This window comes from Hyperolius riggenbachi, chromosome 4 (genome assembly GCF_040937935.1).
Source record: "Hyperolius riggenbachi isolate aHypRig1 chromosome 4, aHypRig1.pri, whole genome shotgun sequence".
NCBI lineage: Eukaryota > Metazoa > Chordata > Amphibia > Anura > Hyperoliidae > Hyperolius > Hyperolius riggenbachi.
Genome location: NC_090649.1, coordinates 172,576,787 through 172,597,934, shown reverse-complemented (window position 1 = coordinate 172,597,934; position 21,148 = coordinate 172,576,787). Strand labels below are relative to the sequence as shown.

General features: G+C 42.6%; 1 protein-coding gene across 2 annotated transcripts in view; it reads left to right on the top strand.

Moving 5' to 3' along the window:
• The window catches only part of GOLIM4 (golgi integral membrane protein 4), a 171,557-nt gene that overhangs the window by 127,230 nt on the left and 23,179 nt on the right, over window positions 1–21,148 (top strand). For both annotated transcript variants that reach the window (XM_068280966.1, XM_068280965.1), the window contains 5 exons: window positions 2,834–3,004; window positions 6,014–6,400; window positions 7,975–8,216; window positions 9,700–9,782; window positions 20,629–20,741. In XM_068280966.1, coding sequence (XP_068137067.1) covers window positions 2,834–3,004; window positions 6,014–6,400; window positions 7,975–8,216; window positions 9,700–9,782; window positions 20,629–20,741 — 996 coding nt within the window. The remainder of the gene's footprint in view (window positions 1–2,833; window positions 3,005–6,013; window positions 6,401–7,974; window positions 8,217–9,699; window positions 9,783–20,628; window positions 20,742–21,148) is intronic.

The following is a 21,148-nucleotide window of genomic DNA, read 5'->3' as shown; positions in this document are numbered from 1 at the left end:
AGGCTACTGAAAGCCTGACCGTGCAGCCGCCGCAGCGCCCCCAAACGCGTCGCCACGCAGACGTCCGTCTGAACCAGCCCTAAGGCTCCCCAACCTACCTTCACTAACGGGAAGTATATGCTTGTTATCCTATTTTAAGTTTGGGGGGGAGGGGAATCTGCAACTAGTAGTAGCCTAGCCTAAGCCTATATATACACTAAGGGGGATCTGCCTATATACACTAAAGAGGGGATCTGCCTTCAAGACTATATAGGCTACTAGTCTTGTATATGTAGGCAGATCCCCCCTTTAGTGTATATATTATCTCCTAGAAGATAACTCGGGATAAAAGGTGAATTGTGTGTGTTTGCGTGTGTGCGTGCGTGTGCATGTGTGCGTTAAGAGGGTGAATGGGGGGCACCAAAATCTGGTTACGCTCAGGGCACTGTGCAACCTAAGGTCGGCCCTGTGTGGCTCTCACGGGACTGAGATTTAACTATTCACTGCTGTGCACACTATCAACACTATCCTCCCCGTTCACCCCATTGTTCAGTTGCTGCAACTGCTTGCTGATCCTGCTTGCTAATCACTGACCTAGTGATAACTGTGAGCGTGAGCCAATCACAGTAATTACAGTGCACAATAGGGAACAGACCACTGCTCTGTTCCTTAAGGCATCAGAACCATCCAGTCCTGAAAGGGTTAAGAAAAAAAACATGTTTTTTCCACATATTATGCTATTAACCTACTTGAGAAACTTCGGATGAGGAAAAAATGTCCAAAAGCGTTCTTTCTTGCATTGCGAGGGTAACTTATGTTTGTGCTGGAGTGCATGCCAGCATTTAACGCTGGCGAGTTTGGTAATCGCACAGGACTCTGGGAGTGTATACACTATACTGCATTAAGCAGACTAACGCACAGAAAGTCTTAGGCATGATGAGTAGAGGAGAAGGCACTACATCACATGCCCCTCATGAGTATGTCCGTATGAAATACATAGGATGGAGCCTCGGGATGTGAGCAAGCCAGCATGAGATGAGATCTGCGTTTTATATGCCTGTTTTTACTACTGAAATGTGAGTGCACTACTTTTTATCTTTTAAATAAAGAAAGGTTTTTATACTTAAGGAACTCAAGATTGGAGTAGCCTGAGCTGTGAGTCTTATGGGAAGCAGTGGTGGTGGTCACTAAAGGTTGGCATTGTCAAGATACAGAATATAGAGCACATTGGGGTGTCTGTGTGAAGCTTGATGCAGTATCATTGTATTGGTTTTTCTGTTGATTTGTTTTGAGAGAGTGAGGAGCCTGGACATTGAGGTGGAATCTGATTGGATAGACCAAGGACGACAGGTGAGAGCACAGGCTATAATAAACTGAACTTCCATGCAATGCATAACACTCTTCTCATCGTGCATAAGAATTTAGGCACGTAGTCCTGCTTAAAGGGAATCTGAAGTGAAAATAAACTAATGACATAATAAATGAATTGTATGTGCAGTACAGCTAGGAAATAGAACATTAGTAGCACAGATATGAGTCTCATATTGTTTTCCAGTACAGGAAGAGTTAAGAAACCTCAGTTATCTATGCAAAAGAGCTTCTCTGAGCTCTCCGACTCAATTAAGACCGTCCTATTTTCTAAAGCACATATACATCAAAGAAACAGTGAGAAGCAGCTTCAGATAAGGTTTTACTGCAGGGAAGTTCAATGGTTCTTTAGCTCTGCTCTGTTTCATAGTTTAAAATACAGAGTGTGATTTGTAATTGCAAATATGACAAAATGATGTAATGTTATAAAAAACACTATATAACTGAAAATAAAGCGGAGACTCTTTTCTTTGCTACTAATGTTGTTTTTTCACTTCAGTGTCACTTTATTGCAGTTTAGTGCATATACCCTTCGGTCTGCTATAAAGTATTGTACTTGGCAATACCTGTGACTATGATCACAGCTCTTTTTGGGAGGAAGGGAGCAGGCGGGTTACTTAACTGTTGCCTTAAAGGGTTTAAAGTTTTTAACTGAGTAACTGAAAAGTTTATATCAAGTCCATGCAGTTAAAATCTGTAGAGCAATAATAGAACAATAAGCATAAATTGTGTAGGAAGACATAACTATCTTCTAGTTTCCTAATCATCAGACAGAAAAGTTCTAATCTGTAGGAATGACTCTGAAGATAAACATTGCCAAAGGAAGCTCACCACTGTAGCATATTAATCAGGTTATAACTATAGCATTGCAACGCTGCTGCTGCTTCTACTAATTTCACCGTGTCTGCATTCCTCAGCTCAGTAGCTCTTTCCTACCAAGTGGAAGAAAATGTTAAAGGGATTACGGCAACACAGTTTGGATTTATGTGACTCTTCTATTTCTGAGTAGTTGCTTCAGAGGCATTTGTCATTATTTTCCTTCATGACCTACTGCTCAGCCATGTCCTGAATGCTGAAAAACAACTGTTGTCGCCTCCTGACTATATGTCAATTTGCCTTCTGCCAAGACTTGAAGAAGATTTAACCTTCCTTGCATCAGTCTGCAGGATTACATGGTTTTAATTTATTTCCTATAAATCCTAAACCAAGACATCCCTTTGACAGTTGTTCCTTTGGTGCTTTGCCTGGAAATGTACAGCTCATCTGCTGGTAGGATGGATCTCTTTCATTTGCATGCGCAATGTTTCAGGGAACACTTTTAATTCCTTTAATTAGCACTTTCCTCTCCGCACTGATACCCAGACTGATGAATGGGGGTCAGCCTCACTTGGATGTGCAAAGGCTGTCACTGCACTGATTTACTCTTTTATCGAATGTGCACGGTTTGTAATGCTAAGCATTTTGTCCCACTGTTCCTGTTTTTCAGAGCCAAGTGGAAGAATTTATGCAACTTAAAAGCGCTTTGAACAAAGTTTCAGGGCTTCGGCAGTCTGAACAGGGCACGCAAACTACAATCGTCAGAGCGGTACCATCCGTTCCCTCCATGCAAGCACAGCTCACAGTACAAGAACCTGTAGTACATAGCAGGCTTGTTCAGGTAAGTTGTGTTGGCTGTGTATTTGAGGATACAAAACTGTCAATCTCCTTCAACCATGTACAAGCCACCATTAACCATGTACAAGCCACCATTGTGTGCCGTTGTATTTTACAAGTCATGGAGGTCCAAGTTTTATTTTCTGCTTGTATGGTTTCTTTTCCCATTGTATAACATTAATCTATTAATAATTACCTTTAACACAAGGATGGGTAAAAGTTGCATTCTTTTTGAAAACAAGAAATAAAAATCTTGTCTTACTATGAAATTACCAAGACCCCACAAAGCTCCATTTAAAGGGAACCTGAAGTGAGAGGGATATTGAGGCTGACATACTGATTTAATTTGAAACAATACAACTTGCCTGGCTGTACTGCTGATCCACTGCCACGAATACCTTTAACCATAGACAGATCAGATGTTTCTGAAAAAACTTTGACAAGGTTAGCTGCATACTGGTTTCAGGTGTATGATTCAGCCACTACAGATGCAAGAATGATCAGCAGGTCTGCCAGGCCACTTGTATTTTTAAAAGGAAAATAAGGCAGCATCCATATCCCTCTTACTTTAGGTTCCCTTTAATATTTCATCATGGTGGACAGAGTTACCGGCTATAGTGCCTACATTAAAATGTACTGAAAATCTGTGCTTACTGTAACATCTGTCCATTATAACGTATTCACAGTAGTGAAGTCTTGATAGATGAAGGTTTCTGTGATAGGAATAATATCTGTGAAGGAATAATATGGAGTCCAAACAAACAATTTACAGGAAGGGAGAAGAAAAAGAACAATGTTAATGGCAGGGTCATCATACAAGGGTTGGAGCATGCTGTAGCTAATTTACAATTACAGAGACACAGTAACAGTTTTTACTGTACATGCTGGAGAAGGTGTGGCTGTAATATGAAATGGGGTAAATCCAATAATCGTAGGATAATTTGATTATGGAATGGACTATATTGTGCCTCTATTTTCCACTACGAGTGAAATGTTAGAATTGAGTATGGGTGGGGCATGGTAAAGGTGGGAGGGCCACGATTGTGCTACTATACCAGGAAGTCCATCCAACCACTCACCTCACTAGTGGTCAGCAGAGCCTCATTCATTGCAGCTGCATGTGCTAATGAGGTGACAGGAGGATTTATAGTATACAGCCTTAACATATATTGCTTTAAACTATGATAAGTACTGACTTAGAGCTCAAACCCACTAGCAGCCTTTTCCAAGTGCTAGTGAGTTTGAAAAGCTATCGCTAATGTAATGTTATGGGGGATTTTTGTAAAATCAAGTCGAGATTACACCCATAGCATTACATTAGCAAGAGCTTTTCAAATCACCAACGCCTTAGAAACGGCTTAGTAACGTACTGCTAATGGGTTCCGGGCCTTACAGATATTGATACTACGTTCCTATTAATCTGACACCATTAGCTAGATTGGCTACAATACATTGCATCTGCAGTAGAATATATTGGAACTACATTCTGTAATACAAGGGTAAACCGATTCATATGGAATTGAGGAGCCAAGCTGTCCATTCCAGTAACCAGGAGGACATTTTACGAGTCACTTCCAGTGTCCACAATTAGAGAAAAGCTCAATGGTTGGGCAACAGCTGTGTTTTTCTTTTAAGGAGTCCTAGCTACTTGGCTCCTGGCAATGTCCAGCAATTATAATAGTTACATACTGTATATAGTGTGTGTGTGTGTGTGTGTGTGTGTGTGTATATATCTCTTTTATAACATTATCTTCTCTGCTAGTTTTTAGAATTATGCAGTTGATGTCCAGCTGAAATCTGTTACATTGTAAATAGCTGTTTCTATGCCAACCAATCATATTTGATGGTGTAATTTATTTAAAGAAAGCAATATGCTACATGTTTAATGTGGCCCACCATTTGGGGCATACTGTTTTGTATTAAATTGTATTTTTGCTAAAGCTGCTGGGAGCGCTGTCAGAAATTATACAGGACAGATCAATCAAGATACATTAGTGTGGAAAAAGTACTGTTCACATTTGCAATCAGTCCTGGCAGTGTAAAGGTGAGGCTGTGAGTAGAGTTGTCCCGAGCGTTTCGGCCGCGAACTTATTTGCGCGAACATCGGTGGTTCACGTCGAAACGCGAACTTTATGGCGAGTTCAACCCGCCTCTATACTACATCATCGGGCTAAACTTTGACCCTCTACATCACAGTCAGCAGACTTGCAGCCAATCAGGCTGCACTCCCTCCTGGAGCCCCCCCCCCCCCCCCACCCCCCTATATAAGGCAACTGCGTCGGCCATTATCTCACTCGGTGTTGCTGCAGTAGTGAGAGAAGGGAGAGGAACCTGCTGCACAGACATAGGGAGAGCTTAGTTAGGCTCTTGTAGCTTGTTCCTAGATGATGTGTAGCCGCACATTGTTGTACCAGCAGTCACCTTTTCACTGCACCTGTGTAACTGAACATTGTATTAGTTAAGTCAGTGCATACCTTTCACTTCATCCCCCCAATATGGACAAAACAGGCAGAGGCCAGAGCTGTAACAATTTGCCATCCAACTTCTGTCTTGCCCTGCCTCAAGCGTCCTGTCAGAAAGGACCTTCAGCGCAGCTGGAGGCATTGTCAATGAGAAGAGAAGTCGCCTAGGTCACAAGTGTTCAGTACTTCACCTTTCTCAAAATGAATGAGGCATAGATCCCAGAGGGCTACTGCCTGCCTGTAACATAGGTGTGTGGTACATTGGTCAGATTTTTGAATTGTTACAATCAGTCAGAAATTGATTGCTATTCTTGAATTGAACAGATATTTAAAAAAAATTGTATGGTCAGTGGCCACCTTAAGTGTTGCTTAGGTTACTGGATATGACCTCTCCCTTTTTCCATTTTCAAATGAACTTGTGTATGTGTCTTTTTGGGTTCAGGCATTGCTCCCTGTATTTTTTTAAAGCTCTATATTTTATTTATTGATTTTTGTCAATGCTAAAAAATGGTACATGTGAAATATTATGGTTCTATGTCTATATTTTGCAGAGGAATGGTAATTATATTCTTCAGCCAAATATTCAGCATGAACATCAAGAGCATGAACATGAAGGCATCGCCACACAGAACAGGGCACTTCAGGAAGATATACATCAAAATCAAGAGAGAGCTGAAAATCATAAGGAAGATGATGATATTAAAGCAACTCAGGAGCCTGACATAGCCACAGAGCACCCTGTGGAGGTGGAAGAGGAAAATAAAAAAGAACTAGCAGAAGAAGAGATGGAACAGGCAGGGAAGGCAGAAAGGCTGGTAGAGGATCAGGATCAAGTCCAGGAGGAGCAGGAGCAGCATGGCCAGTCTGAAGATGAGCACAGAGCAGCAGAACATGAAGAACAAGAGGAAGAGACAAACATGCTGCAAGGACATGAGAAGGTGAGGAACATTTGCACTGCCTGGACCACCACATAATAGACAGGGAACAAATGTTTGCACACATTTGACTGTTAGTGAGGACTTTCACCTGACTCATATTGGATTGAATTTCCCAAAGTAGGATTTCAGCCATAAGTATCAAAGATAGATTTTTCATAGCAAGATTCTCATGCCAGCAGCTTGTTTTTTGGACATTGCACAAATAGTGGAATCAGATGTATAACTCTTCTACCTGTGCCAAAGGGGAGGTGAAAAAAGGGGATCACCTTAGGAAAAAAAATTTGGTCATTGAAAATTTTAGTTTTTTGTTTGAGTAGTTTCATTCGTATTTCTCAGCTAATGCATTCCCTAATACTATATAATAATAGGCAACTGTCCCTGCGTACAGCAGGGACAGTTGTCTCTGTGTATCTGGGTCCGTGCTACTGCGGATGTGCGCAGCACGGACCCAGTCTCACACAGATAGGAGGACAGGGACGGGGCCAGGGAGCCAGACGGTTGTGTGAGCAGGTGGCCGGGTGTGCGGTGGGTGCGCGCTCGGCCGGGTGTGCGGCGGGTGCACGCGCGGCAGATGCACGTGTGTGCGTGCGCAGTACATGTGGCGGGCGGCAGCGAAAAACACAAACCCTAGAGCCCGTTTTTAAAAGGGCTTGGGTCTGCTAGTTCCAGGGCCGAGGCAGAGGAAGGACAGGCTACGGCCTTGGCGCCTCCCACGCTGCGTTCCAATCCGGCGTCACGTGATTACATACACTTCCTCCTTCCAGGTTGAAGGAGGAAGTGTATGTACTCATGTGACGCCGGATTGGAACGCAGTGTGGGAGGCGCCGAGGGACGAGCGAAGAAGACGCCTGATGGGTAAGATTACCCCAGCCCACCCGCACAGCTGCTGCAATTAGTAGGATGAAATTCAAATAACCCTATTCGAATTTCATCCGAATTCGAAGTTAAGAGCATCCCTGGTTGTAACTGACAACTGCTGATATATAGCTGACAGCAACTGGTATATTTCAGTCCTGGCAAAATACTGTCAGACCTGGAAGGGATCACTGTAATAAGAAAATGGTGAGCTTCCAAGAGGAACTGACTGTGAGGTTAGTATGAAATATTTATTTGCAGATACACTATGTGTTTATTTTAAACAATTTTACTCACTTCAGGTTCCCTTTAACGTTTACACAAATACACAGTAATACTCCTAATGAATCACTTTAGTGCACTCCAGAACTGCTTATTAATTCTATAGAGCTATTCTTGCAGTTTTAGGCTTTTCTGGTCTTCATCAGTTGAAGGTACAGTATGTAGCTTTCCAGGTAAGACCTCTGAGAAAGCGGGGTACTCTTTATGGAGAACTGGAACCACCAAGATTTTTTTTAAAGTGGGCCTAAAGGAACCTAAAAGCCCCCTACTTAAAAGGTGCAATGCTGCTTTTTTTTTTTTTTTAAACCGAGGGTATTTGAAAACCTCGCCATACCATGAGCAAGAAGAAACTGATATTTTGTGATAACACTTTGTGTCTGTTTGATTTCCTGCAATGTATTTGCTTTGTGTAAAACACTGTTTTTATATTTTTACAGGGGGATCAAACTCCAAAGCCAGAAACAAAGTATAAGTCTGCTTATGAGGAGCAAGTAGAGCAGCAGAAGCTTATAGCCCACCAACAGGAACAGGCCAGATATCTAAAACAGCACCAGGACTCACTGCAACAAAACAGACATCAGGAACACATCATGCAACAGCAGCAGCAAATACATGAACGCAACCTGGACATGGATCAGCTACATAGGCAAAAGGAAGCCCAGTTTGCAGAGAAATTGAGGTGTGGATTATTTTTATTCTCCAAAACCAGTTAATAGCAAGGAGTCTGGAACTCTAGTGCTCTTTCCCTGGAATCAGACTTAAGATTAACAAAAGTGACAGACTATGACACATATACCATATATACTCGCATATAAGCTGACCCGCGTGTAAGCCGAGGTACCCACTTTTCCATCAGAATCCCAGAAAAAGTTATTGACTCCTGTATAAGCCCCCTCCTTAGTATGCCCCCACCACAGTAGCTAGATGTGCACCCAGTACAAGTCATCCCCTCCCCCTAGCCAGAGGTACCCCAAGGATGATACAACTGTGTCTCAAGATACCACTAGATAGCATCATAGATATGAGACATAGCAATTGCCACACAGGAAGAACACCTGATCATTGCACCGCTGACACTTTGCTTACATGCTCCTCAAGCCAGGAGACACAGGTAGTCTTGCACACCATGCTGCAGGGGATGGGGGGCACAGACACTGGGAGCCAGCTGGCAAGAGCAGGATCCCTAGTGCACGATCCTTATGCTCCTCTGCCGGTAACAAAACCTTCTCCACCATCGGTTCTGCTCCACTGACTCACATATAAGCCGAGGGGGTAACTTTTCAGCACATTTTTTATGCTGAAAAATTAGGCTTATACGTGAGTATTCTGTAACACTCAACATGACTTATTCCGATGGCAAGTTATGCTGACTGTTATGAGACCGTGGCAAGGGCATGTATGGTGTCGATAAATAGTACCCCTTAAAAAACTATAATTGACTGCAAAAACTGAATTGAATAAGGTGAAAGAAAATACAAATATGTGCTGTTACTTTAAAGGGGCACTATGCCGAAAAATTTAAAATATGTGCAAACATATACAAATAAGTACGTTTTTTCCAGAGTAAAATGAGCCATAAATTACTTTTCTCCTATGTTGCTGTCACTTACAGTAGGTAGTAGAAATCTGACAGAAGCAACAGGTTTTGGACTAGTCCATCTCTTCATAGGGGGATTCTCAGGGATTTATTTATTTTCAGAAGCACTTAGTGAATGGCAGTTGCTCCGTCCAACTGCCAAAAAAGTATGTAGGGAGCAGGGAGGCTGGCTAGCATAATTTTTTAAATCTTTTTTCAGGGAATATCTTTATAAAGAATAAAAGCCCTGCGGAGAATCCCCTATGAAGAGATGGACTAGTCCAAAACCTGTCACTTCTATCAGATTTCTACTACCTACTGTTTAACAGCAACATAGTAGAAAAGTAATTTATGGCTCATTTTACTCTGGGAAAAAAACGTACTTCTAATTTGTCTATCTTTGCACATATTGTACATTTCAAAAATTTTTGCCATAGTGCCCCTTTAAGGACAAGCTACTTGGCATATTTTGCTTTGTAGATTCTCTACCAGCAGAACAAATGTTGTTCATGCCATTCACATGGATTGTGCATGTAGGCTCTGATTGAGCTATGGTTTACTGAGGGACCTTTGTGTGTCATTTTAGGGGTCATGCACAGTATGATCACATGGACCATGACATTGTCCAAGGAGAGGAAGAAGAGCAGCATCTGCAGGATGAAGGGGGAGGTATGCCTTTTTTCTGTCCATACTGACATTTTCATGTAAAGCTACACACACACTTTACATTTCTTTTGCCCAAAATTATCTGTTTAGGGAATCTTTTTAGATAGATGTGGATGGGCAGATTCTGCTCTTTTGGAGAGGGGAGTGTAGATGACTGGTCAGAGGCATTGGTCTTCCATCATGAAGGGTGACTAATGACCATGTCACTGATGTTGGAGCACACCTGTAGATGTGTCTACACATTAGATTTTCACCAGGGAGGATCTCAAGAGATTGACTTGGGCAATGAAAATCTAAGGTGTGTACATAGCGTTAGGTGAGGCATGCATAACCTACTCTATGCAAGTGATACAATAAATTATAATACAGTTCGCAAAAATCACGCCATGGCATGTTTTTTTTCAACATTTAACAATGAAGAATTCACATCACAAACTGTCCCAAGCTTTATGATCTAGAGTCCCTTCTGCAGTCCTTCCAGTTTGGCGGAGGAAATCCAGTATGTTTCAGATTGTGAAACCAGACCACCTGAGGAAACACAAAGAGAACATATAAACCCTGTGCAGATACTGTAGTGTCCTTAGTAGAATATGAACCCGAGACTCATGCCATGCTTTACATTATAAAGGCTTATGGAAAGGCAACCCCATTTTAGTCCAATGCCACAAGTAGGATACTGTAGCACAAGTTGCTGAAATGCCTAATGCTAGCCATGAGAGGGACCAGAACACACTCTGCATCACACAGCTTACCACATACACTTCAATAAAAATCCAGGAAAAATGCATGACCTGTTGATAAGCAGACAGCCTCCCCATCTCTGTGACCCAGAATGCACATGGGAAGTGTGCCTTTATCTATAGTTACCTCTTCTCATTCTTGGCAGCCAATTTCCTATCTCCCTTGCAGCTCTGTACTTGCTACTATAGGTCCAGCATTTACTGTGGTTACATGACAGCGAAGCCTGGACCTCTAGTGGTGAGTTTAGAGAGCTGCAAGGGAGATGGAAAGATGGCTGCCAGGAATGAAAGGAAATAACTGTAGACACAGTCAAGCTTCCAATGTGTGCAATGCATATGGTTTCCCACACACCTGGGGTCACTCACACTCACACACACATTTTGGGCTACTGTTTTTCTCAAAAACTTGGCTCATCTTTGAGTACATACGATATTGCAGATCAGACCGCACAAGTCATAACAACTATGATGACCTCATATATCACACAAAACGCCTATAATGGACATAGGGGTATCAGAACTGGACCACATACTAGTGGAAGATAGTTGTCTGATTTGAAGTTACATTGTTTTCTTTGGTCTCCAAATTCCGCTAGTTCTCAGTCCAGTCGACCATGTGTAAGCATTTTCTGCTAATGTATTGACTAAATATACGGCAGTCGGCAGGACACCTTCAAAGGTCTTATCTTCGTCCATGCCTCCTCAGTTCATGCAATTTAAATGTTCTGACTGATCAGTGTACATCTGGTAGTTTCTAGCTATAAGTTGTGATCTACACGTCTCGGTTTGTTTTACTTCTAAGTAAAAGGAGGTTAAACTCTCTGCAGGAAACAAGAATGTTATTTTAGTTGTAAAAATTACACCGGTATAAATTTATCAAATTATTTCTGAGTGGGTAAATACCCATGTACTGGCAGACAAAATGCTCACTGTGCTCCTAATCACTGTGTGGGGAGACCAGAAAATCCTGAGCAAAAAAGTATATTAAAAACTCTACTCCCTAATCCAATAAATATATTTCTTTGAGTGCAAACATATAAAACACAATTAAAACTATGAACAACAGAGCTTAGGAGGGTACAGAGCTAATGATAGTGGTCAGTGCAGCTAAGTGTAATACCATCAAGAATATGAAAACCAAGTCAAGTACATCAACAGCTATATTTCAAATAAACAAAGCCTATGTAGACCTGCAACACTTGGGTAATTTGTCCCAAATCAGATGTCCCAAGATGTAATAATCTAAGGGCAAGGTGGCTAAGCAAGATGACAAAAAGATTGGAGTATATGCATAAAAATACTTACTACAGAGAGCAGGCTACACTGACGCGCCGTACCCCCAGATCAGCTCGTGCATACCGCTGCCATGCCGCTTTCTCAAAGGTGCCTATCCCCTTGTCCCACACCCGTATATATACTAATGCCAAAAGCGGCAAATCACTTCCTGAATCCCTCACATGTGACGCCGGCCGCGCGTCATGACGTGGCACGCTGACCAGGCTGCTTTAAATCTAGCATGTGCTTAGACTCCACTATTTGTTAAAAGTTATGGATATTGCGCTAGATAATAGCGAGTGTAATGCATAAATATAAATCAGGACAAAACTAGGGTGAAAAATGATATAATAATCATATGTATAAGAAATTAGGGATTCATTAAGTTTTCATATTATTGATGGTATTATGGTTACCCTTGTCTGCACTGTCTATCGCCAGCTCTGTACCCTCCTAATCTCTGTTGTTCATAGTTTTAATTTTTATATTTTTGTTTTTGCACTCAATAAAGAAGTTTTATATTTGTTGGATTATTGAGTAGCGTTATTAGAATATGGATGGGTTTTTTTGGGGGCGGGGAGTTTTTCATTGAACTTTTCTATCCATTGCGGCAGGGCTGGTTCTAGCTCCAATGGGGCCCCAGGGCAAAAGTAACTTGGGGGTCCTCCTGACACCCAGTCCCCCCTAACCGTTTAACCACTGTGCTGCCGTAGACAGGTATACATTGCCATCTGTACCCCCTAATATTAGGTAATCTCCCCCTTGTATAGATAGCCAAATGTCCCCCAGTTTTAGGCATCCCCCCCCCCCATATGCAGAGTGATGCAAGCGGAAGCGACAGTACACCTCACTTGTCAGCGCCGCCGGGAACTTCTGCAAGTCTTCTCCCCATCACACAGTTCTGTATCTCCTCTCTGACTCCTCCAGTGGCGCAGTAATAAGAGGCGCCACTAGGGGGCAGCAGAGAGGAGACACTGTACTGTGTGATGGGGAAGAAGCCTTGCAGAAGTTCCCGGCGGTGCTGACAAGTGAGTTGTACTGTTGCTTCCACTTGCATCACTCTGCATATGGGCAGGGGAGAGCACTCGGAGACTCTTCCCCTGCCACTGCTTGCCCAACTAACAGCTGCAGTATCCAGCAGCACGGCAGCCGAATTATATTTTTAAATGGTGAAGATTTGACAGGCTTGGGGGGGGGGGGCATTGGGCTCTGGGGCAATTGCCCCCCTTGCCTTAATGGTAGCGCCGGCCCTGCATGTTGCTATATTGTGGCAGTTATCGGTCTTGCTCAATATTTGTGGTTTTCAGAAAATGCCAAACTCCTGACCCCGATAGTTAAAACTTATCTCCACTATCCTATTAAATACTTAACGCAGGAAGAAGTGAAGGCAAGACTAAATAAATTAAAAATGGATAAGGCACCTGGCCTGGATGGCATGCATCCTCGGGTCCTAATGGAATTAAGTTCAGTTATAGATAAACCCCTTTATCTTATCTTTTGTGACTCTTTCAACTGCAGAGTCCCAGTGGATTGGCATACAACCCATGTTTTCCCATTATTTAAGAAGTGCAAAAAATCAGATCCAGGAAATTCTAGACCTGTAAGCTTAACATCAGTTGTATGCAAACTATTTGAGGGGTTACTAAGAGAATACTATACATGACTTCATAGTAGAAAATAATCTTATTTCTCAGCATCAGCAAGGGTTTACTAAAGACAGGACCTGTTTGACTAACATGCTCAGCTTTTATAAGGTACCGTATTTTCCGCCGTATAAGACGCACTTTTTCTCCCCAAAAAATGGGGAGAAAAAGTCCCTGCGTCTTATACGGCAAAGGCAGGGAATCCCCAACTTGCGAACGCCCGCCGCTATAAACCGCCGCCCCGCCGCCATTGGGGATTCCCTGCCTGTGTGGGCAATCACTGTGCCTGGCTCCCCCGCGTGCCTTAGCGTTTCCCCTCTATTTACCTCCTGCCCCCCTCCATGTGCGCATCTCCCCGTTCCCCCCCCCCCCGTGTCTCCGATGTAAATATGTCCCCCCTCCGGGTCTGCAGCTGCAGCGGCTTACCTAATACATGCCGCCGCGAAGTCTGCAGACAGCCGGCTACTCCATATGTTTCCTCTACTGCGCGGCCTGTACTGATTGCGTCATCAGTAGCCGCGCAGTAGAGGAAACATATGGAGTAGCCGGCTGTCTGCAGACTTCGCGGCGGCATGTATTAGGTAAGCCGCTGCAGCTGCAGACCCGGAGGGGGGAAATATTTACATCGGAGACACGGGGGGGGGGGGGGGAACGGGGAGATGCGCACATGGAGGGGGGCAGGAGGTAAATAGAGGGGAAACGCTAAGGCACCCGGGGGAGCCAGGCACAGTGATTGCCCACACAGGGGGGAAGGATTTACAGCGGGCATATCTGAGACGCGGGGGGTGGGTTGAGATGCGCACATGGAGGGAGGAAAATAGAGGGGAAAAGCTGAGGCATGCGGGGAGGCAGTCAAAGAATGACACGTGGGGGAGCCAGGACACAGGAGGACACATGGAGCCAGCCAGGACACATGGAGCCAGCCAGGACACATGGAGCCAGCCAGGACACATGGAGCCAGCCAGGACACATGGAGACAGGACACAGGAGGACACATGGAGACAGCCAGGACACATGGAGACAGCCAGGACACATGGAGCCAGCCAGGACACATGGAGCCAGCCAGGACACATGGAGCCAGCCAGGACACATGGAGACAGGACACAGGAGGACACATGGAGACAGGACACAGGAGGACACATGGAGCCAGCCAGGACACAGGAGGACACATGGAGCCAGCCAGGACACAGGAGGACACATGGAGCCAGGACACAGGAGGACAAATGTGGAAGACAGGACACATGGGGAGAAGGGGCACACAGGACACATGGGGGAGAGGACACAGGAGGACACATGTGGGAGATGGCACACAGAAGGACAGATGGGGCACACAGGTGGAGAGATAAGGTACACGGGAGGACACAACATGTACAAAGACGCTCCTGGAATATAGACGCACCAGATTTAATATATATATTTTTTCCCAGGTTTTTGCCCTCTAAACTTGGGTGCGTCTTATATTCCGGAGCGTCTTATACGGCGCGAAATACGGTAGTTAACGCTAATGTGGATATTGAGAATGTTGTAGATGTGATATACAGTGGTGTGAAAAACTATTTGCCCCCTTCCTGATTTCTTATTCTTTTGCATGTTTGTCACACTTAAATGTTTCTGCTCATCAAAAACCGTTAACTATTAGTCAAAAATAACATAATTGAACACAAAATGCAGTTTTAAATGATGGTTTTTATTATTTAGTGATAAAAAAAACTCAAAACCTACATGGCCCTGTGTGAAAAAGAAATTGCCCCCTGAACCTAATAGCTGGTTGGGCCACCCTTAGCAGCAATAACTGCAATCAAGCGTTTGTGATAACTTGCAACGAGTCTTTTACAGCGCTCTGGAGGAATTTTGGCCCACTCATCTTTGCAGAATTGTTGTAATTCAGCTTTATTTGAGGGTTTTCTAGCATGAACCGCCTTTTTAAGGTCATGCCACAACATCTTAATAGGATTCAGGTCAGGACTTTGACTAGGCCACTCCAAAGTCTTCATTTTGTTTTTCTTCAGCCATTCAGAGGTGGATTTGCTGGTGTGTTTTGGGTCATTGTCCTGCTGCAGCACCCAAGATCGCTTCAGCTTGAGTTGACGAACAGATGGCCGGACATTCTCCTTCAGGATTTTTTGGTAGACAGTAGAATTCATGGTTCCTTCTATCACAGCAAGCTTCCCAGGTCCTGAAGCAGCAAAACAACCCCAGACCATCACACTACCACCACCATATTTTACTGTTGGTATGATGTTCTTTTGCTGAAATGCTGTGTTACTTCTACGCCAGATGTAACGGGACACGCACCTTCCAAAAAGTTCAACTTTTGTCTCGTCGGTCCACAAGGTATTTTCCCAAAAGTCTTGGCAATCATTGAGATGTGTTTACGCAAAATTGAGACGAGCCTTAATGTTCTTTTTGCTTAAAAGTGGTTTGCGCCTTGGATATCTGCCATGCAGGCCGTTTTTGCCCAGTCTCTTTTTTATGGTGGAGTTGTGAACACTAACCTTAATTGAGGCAAGTGAGGCCTGCCATTCTTTAGATGTTTTCCTGGGGTCTTTTGTGGCCTCTCGGATGAGTTTTCTCTGTGCTCTTGGGGTAATTTTGGTCGGCCGGCCACTCCTGGGAAGGTTCATCACTGTTCCATGTTTTTGCCATTTGTGGATAATGGCTCTCACTGTGGTTCGCTGGAGTCCCAAAGCTTTAGAAATAGCTTTATAACATTTACCTTTACCAGACAGATAGATCTCAATTACAGTACTTTTGTTCTCATTTGTTACTGAATTTCTTTGGATCTTGGCATGATGTCTAGCTTTTGAGGCGCTTTTGGTCTACTTCTCTGTGTCAGATAGCTCCTATTTAAGTGATTTCTTGATTGAAACAGGTGTGGCAGTAATCAGGCCTGGGGGTGACTACAGAAATTGAACTCAGGAGTGATAAACCACAGTTGTTATTTTTTAACAAGGGGGGGGGGGGGGGGGCAATCACTTTTTCACACAGGGCCATGTAGATTTGGAGAGTTTTTTCTCACTAAATAATAAAAACCATCATTTAAAACTGCATTTTGTGTTCAATTATGTTATCTTTAACTAATAGTTAAATGTTTCTGCTCATCAAAAACCGTTAAGTGTGACAAACATGCAAAAGAATAAGAAATCAGGAAGGGGGCAAATAGTTTTTCACACCACTGTACTTGGTCTTTGCAAAGGCCTTCAACACTGTTCCCCACAAAAGTCTGGTGCAAAAGTTGAGGATGCAAGGACTGGGGAAGAGTCTGTGTGCATGGATAGGGAACTGACTAATGAGCAGAAAATAAAGAGTTGTGGTCAATGGATCATACTCAAAATGGGTGACTGTTAGCAGTGGGGTCCCACAGGGGTCTGTACTGGGTCCAGCGCTCTTCAATTTATTTATTCATGTAATAGTAGATGCAGTAGAAAGCAATGTTGCTATTTTTGCAGATGATACAAAATTATGCAGAATCATCAACTCTCAGGAAGATAGTGACATATTGCAACAGGATCTGGATAGGATGGCTATATGGGCACATAAATGGCAGATGAAATTCAATGTTGAAAAATGTAAAGTCATGCATTTTGGTCGTACCAATGGTCTAGCACCATACAAAATAAATGGGATACATTTGGGGACATCAAACTTGGAGAAGGACTTAGGAGTACTCATCGTCAACAAGTTAAATAATTGTATTCAATGCCAAGCCGCTGCAGCTAAAGCTAATAAAATTTTGGGATGTATTAAAAGGGAAATGAAAACTCGAGATGTTAGCATAATATTGCCCCTGTTTAAAGAGACACTGAAGCGAAAAAAAGATATTATGATTTGTATGTGTAGCACAGCTAACAAATAAAACATTAAGATTAGATACATCAGTGTAATTGTTTCCAGTACAGGAAGAGTTGAGAAACTCCAGTTGTTATCTATGCAAACAAGCCATTAAGCTCTCTGACTAAAGGCCCATACACACATCAGATTTTTGCGAATGACCCGTCGTTTGAATGTTCCGTCGTTCAGTCGTTCGCACGTCAAATCCGACGTGTGTACAGAGTATCGTTTGGGTGATAAGACTGGCTTCCAGCGATCCGCCGGGCGGATCGCTGGAAACCAGTCTTATCACGCGAACGATAGTCCGTACACACGTCTGATTCCGCGTGTGAACGACGGGACATTCAAACGACCCGTCGTTCAGAAAAATCCAACGTGTGTATGGGCCTTTAGTTAGTCGTGGAGAGGGCTGTTATCTGACTTTTATTATCTCAACTGTTCCTGGACTATTTACTTTTCCTCTGCTAGAGGAGAGATCATTACTTCACAGACTGCTCTGAAAGACTCTGAAAGATGTGGAATGCATTGCCACAGGAAGTCGTTATGGCAAATTCTATACCTGCATTTAAAGGGGGCTTAGATGCTTTCCTTGCATTGAAAGACATTCATGGCTACATTTACTAGGTAATGCCCAGTGATGTTGATCCAGGGATTTTATCTGATTGCCATCTGGAGTGGGGAAGGAATTTTTTCCCTTTTGGGGCTAATTGGACCATGCCTTCTAAGGGTTTTTTCGCCTTCCTCTGGATCAACAGGGATATGTGAGGGAGCAGGCTGGTGTTGTACTTTGTTCTCTGGTTGAACTCGATGGACGTATGTCTTTTTTCAACCAAAATAACTATGTAACTATCTTTGAAGCCAAACCTTCTAAACTGATGCTAGAACAATACTGATCTGTCATCGTCTTCACCCCCAGCACACATGCGTGTATCCAATATGGCTGCACTTTGACAATGCAGTAGCTGTACATCAACACACAAATCCGTGTTTGGAACTAAAAATATCAGCACTCAGCTCTACTATGGTATGGCTGAGTGCTGACACCCACATTAAGCATATACCTGAAAAAAATGGTGCTAGACTGTAACAGAGCTGAACATCAGTGCCCAAATGAAACACTGTAGCCTAACAGACGGTATTCAACCAGTTGATTCTGTGTACCCAATTTTAAGTGCTTCACACTCCTGCTGCATCTACTCTCCATATCCTAAACTATACAGTATTAATAATGTTACAATATGAAAAGAAATCAGTCAGTAAGAAAAGCGTGACCTTCCAATAACTGTAGGGTGAAGTACGGATCTGCACACAGACTTATGCAGGAACAGAGAAAACCTTTGTCCCATCACACACGTACTATGATCTGACCGTGTACAGACTATTGTTTCGGGACCAGCAGGGTCCCCTTTGTCAAGGCTTAGACAGACATACATACAATAAAGGTTTTCTCTGTTCCTGCATAAGTCTGTGTGCAGATCCTACTTTACCCTGTGGATTACAATTGCCTTGGATCCTGCACCAGCACCTGCTGGATAAAGGAATGCGGTTCTCTCATCTCTCTACTTCCAATAACTGACTGCAGATGTACCAGTATAGACACTACAGTAGACAGACCTTACCTGGGCTACTAGATAACACCAGAAAGCTCTAAACAGAGTAACTTGAAATATGAGTTTTGGGTGACAATAAATATCAGATGATTGACGACTGTAAACCTCTAACTGCCACCTAGTTACTGTGAGTGAATTGATGGATACATCTAGTCAGTGGATTCATCTGCTGTGGAATATCTATTTTTTTTCTAACAAGATCTCTTTAGCCATTTTATTTTTTGTCTTTCTTCTGTTGCAAGTGAAATTCGTAGCATTTAATTAGTTCACACATCATTTTTTGTTGAGCAGAGACAGCTGGTTGTATAAACTGTTACTTGTTTATCGGAGCAGTTTTTTAATTATTGACCATGAAACATTTGGTTGTGTCCTCTGGTTACAAATGTAACGTCGCTGCAGTGCGGAGCTGGCGACGGCCTCTGTTTATTCCTCACAATGCAGCAGAGTCTCAGAAAAAGAGATCTCACCTTTATTAGTCTGTTCAGCACAGGCGATTTCTGAAATAAAAGGATGTAACGGAGAGCAGGACAGAGATTAGTGCCTCCTTTATAAATCTGCTCCACTGTCCCTATTAAAATACTTTGCTAACAGACTGTGACCCTTGTGTGGGGCCAACAAAGTGGCCTTTAAGGACTAAAATGAATGGACATAAACAAGGTAATATATAACAGGAATTTAATGACTGTCCGATAATGCTGCACTTTGGATCCTCATGGGGTGTTACCCTTTCACTTAGATGGATGTTAACTGCAGACCTGCTGTGCTGTATTGCAGCTTCTCTTGTTTATGCCCTGAGAAAGATTTCAGGAACAAAAATTAGGAAGTGTTTCAAACAGGCTGAGTTTTCAGAGGCAATGGACTCGCCTTCAATAGCTAGTCTTAAACTGACACTGCCCATTTGTAAGGATTTAAAAGCAATTCTCCCCAGATAGGGTCTATTTATTACCAGGACTTTAGCTAACACTAATCCAGGATAAGAACTTGTTTTGATGCGCATATATTGATACAAGCAATTTCAGTATATTTGCAACAAGAAATGACAGTATCAATAACTTGATTGTTCCCGATGTAAAAAAAAAAATAGTTTAGGCATTATAGAATAAAAAGATGTTTTAATATAGGTTTATGACTATAATTATTTAAAGATTATTTTTTCACTGGAACAACTTCCTGAATTCCAACATACTGTATCTCAGTGTAGAGCTTGCTACAAGTCTGCCTATTAAACTAGTTCTGTGATCAAGGCTACACTGATGCCTATAGATGTTTATACATATATTATCATGAAGGTAATTGCCTAGTCCACTATCTGAAAATGCACAATTACAGTGTTTCTCTTTTTTGTGGAATGCATTATTCTTGAGGACCAAGTGTGGAGTCTATTTAGCATATTTATGTTAGAAACATATTTCTCATTCACGATCAAGATAGTATACCATGTGTCCTCTACACAGTGCTTTTTTAGGTAGCACCACCACTGCTTCTTCTGCTTCTCTCTAAGTAACCACTTTAAAATACAAAATTGTGAAAATGTTGTTATATAGTATTTAAATTCACTAACTTTCCATGAGGTCGAAGTAATTTCCTATTTACCATAATATTTGGTAATCTTTGGCTAGTCATTATCCTAAAGAGAAGCAGCACAGTATTATTGTGAGAGAACACCACCTCTGTACAACCTTCACTGCATGCATTCTTTTGATTATATAATGTATATATTTAAATCTAATGTCCCTGTATTTCATTTCAGCATATGAGAGGGACAATCACCAAGATGAAGCGGAAGAAGCAGATGATGATGGTAAAAAAGAAAATGAGGAGCAAGCCATGGATCAGCAGCCTGGGAGCAGAGAGCGGCAAGAAGTAAGTATGATATATGGACATACCTTAAGTGGAAGCCATGATGATTTACAGATGAAAGTAAACCTACTCATTTGGTCAAACCATGCTAATAAAAAGCTCAACAGCACACTGAATAATCTGCAAAGCAACAGGTGCACTTTGTCACTCCACCTTGTATGCAGTCTGCAGTAACTCTGACTAAAGATGCATGGAGACAACTAATGAAGTACTATTATCTCTCCCATTGATTAGAGCCCGAAATGTAACCTCATGTGTGGAGCAGTGTAGAGCTTGCTACAAGTCTGCCTATTAAACCAATGGTGTAATCAAGGCTACACTGATGTGTATAGATGTTTATACATATATTTTCATGAAGGTAATTGCCTAGTCCACTATCTGCAAATGCACAATTACAGGTTTTTTTTATT